This window comes from Anneissia japonica, unplaced genomic scaffold (genome assembly GCF_011630105.1).
Source record: "Anneissia japonica isolate Jap-2015-1 unplaced genomic scaffold, ASM1163010v1 scaffold288094_len592898_cov174, whole genome shotgun sequence".
Classification (NCBI taxonomy): Eukaryota; Metazoa; Echinodermata; class Crinoidea; order Comatulida; family Comatulidae; genus Anneissia; species Anneissia japonica.
This window is the reverse complement of record NW_022737020.1, coordinates 480,081-489,454: the sequence shown is the minus strand read 5'-3', so window position 1 is coordinate 489,454 and position 9,374 is coordinate 480,081. Positions and strand designations below refer to the sequence as shown.

At 32.8% G+C, this 9,374-nt stretch overlaps 1 protein-coding gene across 1 annotated transcript in view; it reads left to right on the top strand.

The window, feature by feature from the left end:
- The window catches only part of LOC117117058 (sodium-driven chloride bicarbonate exchanger-like), a 22,850-nt gene extending 14,994 nt beyond the window's left edge, over nucleotides 1-7,856 (top strand). Inside the window, exons 11-20 of the mRNA XM_033261241.1 lie at nucleotides 216-462; nucleotides 1,068-1,181; nucleotides 2,783-2,950; nucleotides 3,957-4,135; nucleotides 4,851-4,923; nucleotides 5,418-5,486; nucleotides 5,814-5,987; nucleotides 6,084-6,227; nucleotides 6,313-6,446; nucleotides 6,845-7,856. Of these exons, the coding sequence (XP_033117132.1) occupies nucleotides 216-462; nucleotides 1,068-1,181; nucleotides 2,783-2,950; nucleotides 3,957-4,135; nucleotides 4,851-4,923; nucleotides 5,418-5,486; nucleotides 5,814-5,987; nucleotides 6,084-6,227; nucleotides 6,313-6,446; nucleotides 6,845-6,941 (1,399 nt within the window). The 3' untranslated portion in view covers nucleotides 6,942-7,856. The remainder of the gene's footprint in view (nucleotides 1-215; nucleotides 463-1,067; nucleotides 1,182-2,782; nucleotides 2,951-3,956; nucleotides 4,136-4,850; nucleotides 4,924-5,417; nucleotides 5,487-5,813; nucleotides 5,988-6,083; nucleotides 6,228-6,312; nucleotides 6,447-6,844) is intronic.
- Nucleotides 7,857-9,374: the final 1,518 nt, after the last annotated feature.

The following is a 9,374-nucleotide window of genomic DNA, read 5'->3' as shown; positions in this document are numbered from 1 at the left end:
ATATATATATATATATATATATATATATACAAAAAGATGTGCATGATGATGTCACAACATCATACAAACCTGATAGTGTGGACAGAGCTTACCTTGATAATGTCCTTGGTCCAGTTTTTGTTGACCCTCAGTATAACTTTCATATTCATGATCCTTAATTGTTATTTCAAATTTATATATTACTCTCTCATCTTCTTTTAAAATTCTAACCATAGAGAATTAGATCGATACGAACCGTACCCAGTGTATGACTGTATGTGTGTTCCAAACAACACAGAAACCAACCTAAGCTGGATATCTCCTGAGGACTGCGAGACGAATGGAGGCACAATAGAGGGAGAATACTGCGAGCACATGCCCGTACCAGACGTCTTCTTTTTTTCGCTAATTCTCTTCTTTGCGACGTTCGTACTCGCCATGTCAACCAAGCTCTTCCGATTTTCTAGATTCTTCCCATCATGGGTGAGATTATAATAATAATAATAATAATAATAATAATAATAATAATAATAATAATAATAATAATAATAATAATAATAATAATAATAATAAATTATTATTATTATTATTATTATTATTATTATTATTATTATTATTATTATTTTGATGGGGCTGATGACAATGATAAAAATTATTTTTCAATATCATTATTATATTATTATTGGCAATTTTATATACCTAAAGCAGGCGTCATAAAATGAAACCTATAATAATACACGTAAATCAATTAAAATAAAACTAAAAAGAAAATATTATGATGACTATAACTGGTTAGAATATACAAATCAATTAATTCTGTTTAACAAATCTATTCAGAAAACCAATAACATTAAGAAATATTGACGAACATTACTTCTTGATAGACCTCTTCAGAGCATCAAACTTGACAACTGACTAATTAGAAAGGTATTATTTAATTGCCAAAATACGCGCCTGACCCACAGATACGCAAGTATGCATTCTGCTGCTATATAATATCCCACATATTAGAGCAAAGCTTAGCGAGAAGGTCAATTAAAATTCGCCTAATAGTAACAGTTTTTATTATAATTTGGTTTTTTTTTCAGGTTCGTTTCCTTATCAGTGATTTCGGCGTATTCTTGTCCTTCATTGTTATGACTCTTATTGATTGGGCCATTGAATTACCAACACCGAAACTTACCATTCCCTCAGAGTTCGAGGTGAGCTAGTATACAGAGAGTTGAAATTAGTGGTAGAATATGATTTGTACCAAAGATACTAGAAATACACGATAGAGCACTCGCATAGCAAAAATGAGGCGGAAATTGATCCAGACGTACGCGGCGCCCTTCTCTTTTTTTTAAAATTGTTTTTAATAGTTATATTAAATATATATTATATATATATATATATACATATATATATTTCTTCCTTAATTATATAAATTTAAATCATTTATCAGTTGCATTATTACACTGTTTACGTTCATCATTAAAATTTTATTTTTATTTTCTCATTCGCCTAGATGCGTACGGAAAAATATTTAAGCTAAATAAGAAAAAAATAATAATTTTTTTCCGACCTTTTCTGACGATCTTTAAAGGTTGTTCACTAAACAATATTAGAAAATTGTTCCTAATTTCAAGTCTTTGTACAGCCTGTATAAATACGAATGACAATGAAGATAAAGGTGATGTTTAATAATCTTAAAAATGATTTGCTGTTTCTATTGCATACTATTATATAATTATTATAACTTTATTTTGGAAACGACGCTTTTAAAACAGCGGACACGCTCTTGCAGTGTGTTTATAAAGGTAACATACTGTACAGCCATAATACAAATTAAAATAGAAGCGAGACTTTGAATACAATAAAATGTACGTTCCATAATTACACAAGTTGAATATAACAGATCCTGTATATCATTTAACACTTACAATTTATAACATTTACAGCAAAGCACAGTTCATATATTGCGGCCAACTGACCTATATTATTTTAATATTTATAAATAATAATAATCAAATTAATAACATAAGATTTGTATAGGACTCGCTCATATTCAAATTTAAAGAGCAACAATCTATATACGCTAGACGGATTTAAATTAAATTTTGATATACATATTTAATTAATTTTTGCTGGTCTTACGTATCATTTATTTGCAAAAATAACAGGAGCTACTTAAGGGTCTATATGGCAGGATTACCTAATTGAAGAATGCTTGCCATCGAAGGGCTCTCTCGGTCTATCGGCGAGGATTAAAGAACTGCTCAAAAATGTTTCTAGTTCTGTTTCTAGTATCTTTGCTTGTACCAGGCAGAGTCCTGTCCAGACTATCAAATTGTATTTGACAAAAAACTGCTGTATGCCCATATAGTCAAGTTGTACCTATGGTGTAAATGTATGTTGTATAGGATCATGATGTGATGTCATCATGACCATACTTATGCCACATAGCTACAATATTGGTCAAAAGCATGTCACATGTTTTGTCAAATTTGATGGTCTTGAAAGGGCTTTAAAAGCTCAAATGCAGTAATAACAGAGAAACAAAGTTGGCTGTAAATGTTGTATATTTAGCATAGGCCTATTATAGAAAGACATCAATCAATCATAAAATAATCAATTGAAGTAAGTTTAGTAATGTTCTGAACATTGTAACCAATGCAGGTGTTAAACTTTCATAATAATCAACCTTTTTAATGAGTTTGTTGGCCTATAAGATAAAAAAAATCAGGAAGTATTATAACATTAATTTTACGACAATATAAATTGCATTTCGTGCCTTAATGTTGATTATATTGTTTTATTATAGCCTACAAACCCTGATCGTGAGGGATGGTTCGTGAGCCCTTTCCCCTCTCAAAACCCATGGTGGCTGTGTATAGTGGCAATTATTCCAGCCCTTCTCTGTTCCATCCTCATCTTCATGGATCAACAGATTACAGCTGTCATCGTGAACAGAAAGGAAAACAAACTAAAGGTAAACATACATTTTATTCATACTTGTGTAATGCAAACGCAAGAAACGCAACGTATCTGAATTTAAACGCGTAACAATGCAAATCTAGCACAGCAGAAGTTTACTGAAGTTTTCCAAAAAAAAAAAAACCCCAAAAATGAGTAGTAGCATACGTATTCTTTTTCCATGAATGGATGAATCCCAAAGAAAACGGGGGGGGGGGGGCGGTCGGCAAAATTTTGATTGCTAGATGGCGGGAAATGCGCTTTCCCGATTTCTGAGGTGTCTTTTAATTACTTTTACGTCATTAAATTTTAGGTTTTCCCTCTCTCGAAAACGATTCAATGAATCCCGACTTCCAATTTTCCCATTGTAACAACAAAAATTTCAGCTCACGGGTCTAGAATTTATTTTTTATTTTTTGCCCAAGGGGGGTGTCAGGACCCCATGACCCCCCTCTAGATTCGCCAATGGTCAGTAAGGCCGCTCGCATAATTATGCAAATTGATAGCAATAAAAAGACAGCCAAACGGACAGACAGACGACAACTGTACGGGCTTGAGCTGGGTTATCCCTACGTGCTAGGTCTATGAGGACATAATTAAAACTGATTAAAAGATACCTATTTGTGAATGTCGTCATTATTGATGCCGAGAGTTGTTCGTAGAAATTAACAACACAATAATAACACCTGATGCACTGCAAAATTATAACGCAGCTAAATTTGCAATTGAAAAAGGTAAACAAAATTGTTTTGTTACCCAAAACTTTGGCTGTCTCACAATGTGAACAGCAAATTTGGTCTGTTCTTCTGAAAATGTGTGAGTAGTCTGAAATGTTTTTCAGAATGTCAGATCAAGCAATCTAAAAATCTTATCTCTTTCGTCACCCTATCTGCTCATGTCTGTATGAAAAACATGTTTCTTAAACGTACTTTAATGTGTCCTATTTAAATATGAATATTTATTTTAACGCATGTTTCGACTATACATTTTTAAGTGAAAACTCGTAATTTTCTACATTACAGAAAGGTTGTGGTTATCATTTGGATCTTTTGGTAGTTAGTATTGGTCTTCTGATTATGTCACTCCTCGGTTTACCATGGTTTGTTGCAGCCACTGTGCTTTCCATCAACCACGTCGACAGTTTAAGAGTAATGTCGGAAACGAAGATTCCAGGAGAGGCACCAAAGGTACAAGGTTGCAGGTAAGACGAGTTTAGCTGTGCACCAGGTCAGCCGACCGTCAGAATGTGTTCACTCTTAAAACCGTTGTCGGTGACGCGTTCCGTTTCTTGAGTTGGGTAAAAACGCGTATTTACTACTATAGTGTGAGTCAGACAAATTTTCCAGAGTTATAAACATGTTTTTATCACGGCAATCAATCAATCAATCAATCAATCAATCAATCAATCAATCAATCAATCGTTCCATTTATATGGTTCCATTCCAACAGTCGTTGCTCGTGATGCCTTTAAAAAAAGAGAGATTATTATAAAAGGTGCGTCTTGAAAAGCGACTTAAAACTGTCAAGTGAAGGGGATTGTTTAATGAGCATTGTTCCGGCGGCAGTGCCGAAAGCAGCTATGTATGCTCTTTGGGATGTCCAGAAGCATTATTGATCTTACCTCTCGTCTACTCTCTTTGATGTCTAGCAAGTCGTAGATATTAGGAACAGAACCATTTAGACAGCGGTAAACAAGTGAACAAGGTTTTTAAGAATTAAAAAATAATGACAATACTTTTATGCCAATTCATTCTTCGTAATAAGCATATACGAGGAATTTCTAGTTGTATAAACAATAACATTGACAGAGTTTGTGACACGACGCTTAGTCCACACCTGTGCCTAACATTTGATTGTCATTCTGGAAAGGTCTGTTAATTTCTGTTATGTTTTTTTTTTTTTTTTTTTTTTTTCAGGGAGCAACGTGTAACAGGATTGTTAGTATTCATTATGATCGGACTGTCCTCTTTAATGACGGATTTACTGTCTGTAAGTCTCACTAGTTTCCATAATATATGTCTCTGAAATATTATATTGGTCTTATAAGTAATATAAGTATTATATAATATTATTATTTTATAAGTATTATATTGGTTTATGTCTACCTCAAAACCAAATTAAAAACCACAGCTTTAAAAGGTTTTATGAAATTTTCTATGCCATATTGAACACACACACCAACACATGTAGTAAGTCTAAATTTATATATAGGCCTCTATATTATATATACTGTAAATTAATGTCTGATTTGAGCATTCGGTTCCTCTTTGTTAATTTTATAATTTAGCCTCTTGGCTAGAAATTAAAATAGAAATGAATGTAAATGTATGTTTTATTATTTTGTACACTCTCAATAGCACACAATTGTGTATTTGTAGGTGAAACCAATAATAATAATATATAATAATAATAATTAATACAAAATAATAATATTTTTTATTATTATATATAAATATGAATTTCGTTTTGTGTTTTTGCTAAAGTTTATTCCCATGCCTGTCTTATATGGAGTCTTCTTGTATATGGGAATTTCATCTCTCAGAGGAGTCCAGGTAAATATTAAATAATGTACTTCTTACAAAACACAAAGATAGAATGCCTACAGTTGAATAACGTATTTGAATATTAAATAATTTGCATATAGTGATTTCAACCACCCGTATGTTTGCTGATTAGAAGATTTTAGCTTAATTTAAATTAATGTGCTCTTTTTATCTATTTAATTTTTGTATGACATTATTTATGATAAGCATACAAATAGTTTTTTGAGTTTTCAAAATATTCGATCTAAAATGATTTTGTTAATCCGCTTATGAAATTATTCCTATTATTCCATATTAGTTACTGATTTAATCAACCTTTTTTACATTTTTTCATAGTTTGTGGACCGTATCCTCCTGGTCATCACTCCAGCCAAATACCAACCAGACTACACATTTCTACGTCACGTCAAGTTATGGCGTGTCCACATCTTCACCCTCATTCAGGCTATATGTCTCGCCATTCTCTGGGTTATCAAGAAGTCTGATGCAGGCATTATCTTCCCTCTCTTGGTAAGTGCAAATCTTAGGTGATGTCAATTTTTATTTTATTCCCATCTTTATTAAGTTACCTTACCTATGGTATGACTTCCTTTTATCACGTCATAGGTTTTGGCGCTTGTCGTTGTCCGAAAGGTGATGGAATATTTCTTCACAGAATACGAACTCAGCTACTTGGATGACATTATTCCCGAGAGTACGAAGAAGGTCAGAGATAACGAAATTCGCTTTGAAGAAGAACTGAAAGAAGAGGTAAGTAAATATTTTAAAACTTTTTTTCCATCATCCATACTTGATTATTGAACGATGATGATATTTTATCATTTTTTCTTTGCAGGAAAGTCGCGCTCGTGGAGGTACCATTAGTGTCGTTCTCGAGGGAGGTCAGACACTCACTGTTCCAGCAGATAAGATCGTGTTTAACACAGAAGATGGTAAAACTATCTCTGGTGCAACTGCACTCCGAAGGAGGTAAGTTAAAAACATGAATTTGAAAATCATAAATTTTATACAGGGCCACTAGAATTCACAGAATTCGAATTAAAATTATAGTAATATAATTGGTTACGGTATTGTTTGATATTCAAATGTGAAGGGGTTCTTCGTAATTGACTAAAACATGCATAGGACCCCCAACACATTCTCGCTCCCGGGCTCCGTTACTCGTCGTGATGCCACGGCCTATGCAGCTAACTAATACGATACGATCATGTGCTTGTAAATGTATAGGCCTATACATTGCCAATTGTTTTTATTTTCATGTTAAACTTACCATAACTTTTAAACTTTTCTCAAATCGTTTATTTAGGCCTATTTTTCATTTTATCTTGTTCGTAAAATACATTATGTTTACCTCTTATTATTTTTAGACATAATTCCGGCTTGAGAGAAATTGAGGAAAATAAAGAGGCAGTAACAATCGACATGCCTAAAGCAGCAGTTGAGACAAAGGATACGATGCTTTAGGAACCTAACCAATTTGCAGTACATAGAAAAAATGATTAAAAGTTTATCATAGTGCTCACCTGATACGGTAGAGTACGGAGCATTTACTCAAAAGAATTTCAGATCAAAATTTACAAATCTTTTTCTTTCATTCCATTTCTTGATTTTGTTCATGTAAAATGCATGAGCAGTGTTTTTGTCAACACAATTTTAATTAGAGAAATCATGATTTAGAGAAAATAATTATGTCACAATTCATATTTGACTTCCTACGCTTAAATTCTCTCAAATAGGCCTATTAAGCTTTGTGTTCTAAGTTTTTTCCATAATCCAAAATTATATGTGTAAATAGAGGAGGCACAGTGACTAGATCTTGCAGTTTAATAAAACATAGTGCTGTCATGTTTAGCACGAAGTGACAATTCAACTGAGTGATGATACTACTGATATAAGAACCTGCAAATTTCTTTTAATTGTTCCTTTAGTTGTTTTTTTTTTAATCAAGTTATATTTGGCGCAGCATCATCGTCATTATGCAATTGAATTTTCTCATATTTTTTCAACAACAATAAAATAAATACTGCAATAATTATAAATTTTAAAATAGTAGAGTCTGTAGTTAAGTTATAATAGTGTTTGCTGCGTTTGCAAGTGAAGTTTGTGTTTAGGTCCGTTGTTAAATCCGTGTTTTAGGTCACAGTACAATATTTAAAAATGCATTGTAAACGCATTTTAAAAGGTATGCTATGATTTTCTTTTGTTGTAAATATTTTTTGCCTGAAATAATTATCATATGTATGATGTATTAAAACAAAAAATACAATGTTTGCGTACTTAGCACTGTGAACATATGATATGTTATATAAATAGCTAAAATAACCAATTTTTCATTATATGTGTATAAATACATATCATTAAAATGTCACATTTACAAAATTCTCTTCTGTGCCGTTTTCATAATTTTCATGATATATTCATAAAAGCATAACCTAAGAATGCTTTGATTGAGAAGTAGCAGTATATACAGGCCCGTACCCAGGGGGTTTTATGGTTCGGGAGAAACCCCCCCCCCCCTTTTCTAGCAAACTCCCCCTCTTTTCTTTAAATTTCCCAAATAAGTCCTCCAACCCAACTAATGCACTGCAGACCCACCCAGACAGACATTTTCAAACATATCTGCTTTTATATAGCATTATTTAGACACATAAAGCACAAAAATCCTCTTGCTTTGGGGGTTTCGCCGACCTATGGATCTCATGCCCAGAAAACCCCCCTTGGATGAACCTGGCTATGAGCCTGAAATAATGCCCATAAAATAATGATAAGCAAAAGTCTAGGGCAGGTAGTAAAAAAGATGGAGAGAGGAAGAAGAGAAAACAATAGCTGTTTTGATTTACTCAACATCGGTGTTTAACTTACAACTTGTCAATTGCTGTTGCTTTTGGCTTCTTGCACGTGTAGCAGAGCTGGAATCTGGAGCGCACTTATATTTTTAATTAAATTATTTTAATTACTAAAATGGTTGTGTTGTTCTTGATATTACAATTGCTACCATCATTATAATAATTCTCGTCGTCCACGTGGAATCTCCTGCATCATTGACAACTTCATCAACATTAACCAACGTGGTAAATTATGCAATCAAATTTGAGAAGTTTTGATTGAATGTGAATAGAAAGTTTTATGATTACATAATCATAATTCTGATGATAGGTAATAAACCTATAAATTGTATAGAATCTGGCATAATTCTCAACAGCTATGGAAATCAGGTTAAAGCGGTATATTTCAGGCATGATATGTATTTAATATTTTATAATTATTGGATACCATAATGTAAGAATCATTAAGAAACTGGTAAGGTGAAAAAGGCCAACTTTAACGAAAACTTATCTTTTGTCAAAAATCAGTGATTTTAACCCTGTCTTTTTCCGGTTTATTTTTGTTCTCTGGTACATACGGGTGAAAATATACCTACCATGCATGTAAATACCACTTAAAACACAGTTTTAAGCTTAATATTGTTAATTCGGGTGATATTTAATATATTAGAGGTAAAGGCACACGCTTGCGTGAAATTCGTATGTTTTCTTCTGGTACTGGGTATTTATATTGCGCCTTTCCCTTGCGCTTATGATAGCAAGCCAAGTCTCAATTATTTGGAAGACAGTGGCAGGTATACATTGGTCATCATTCAGGGAGAAACACAATAAAGATTACAAAAAAGGAAAAAGAAGAAGGTGACGCAAACAAGTATTGTAAGTCTTAAGTGCACGTTGTGCACGTAACTACTATCGGAGCTACAGAGAATGTGGCCCATGGTAGAGAAAGTTGGAAAAAGATGTGTCTGCCTCAGCGACCCCACCTTCTTTAAGTGGAAGCAGCTAGAACAAGTGCACGTAACCACGTGTTATATATAAATATATATATATATATATATATAATAAATAAATA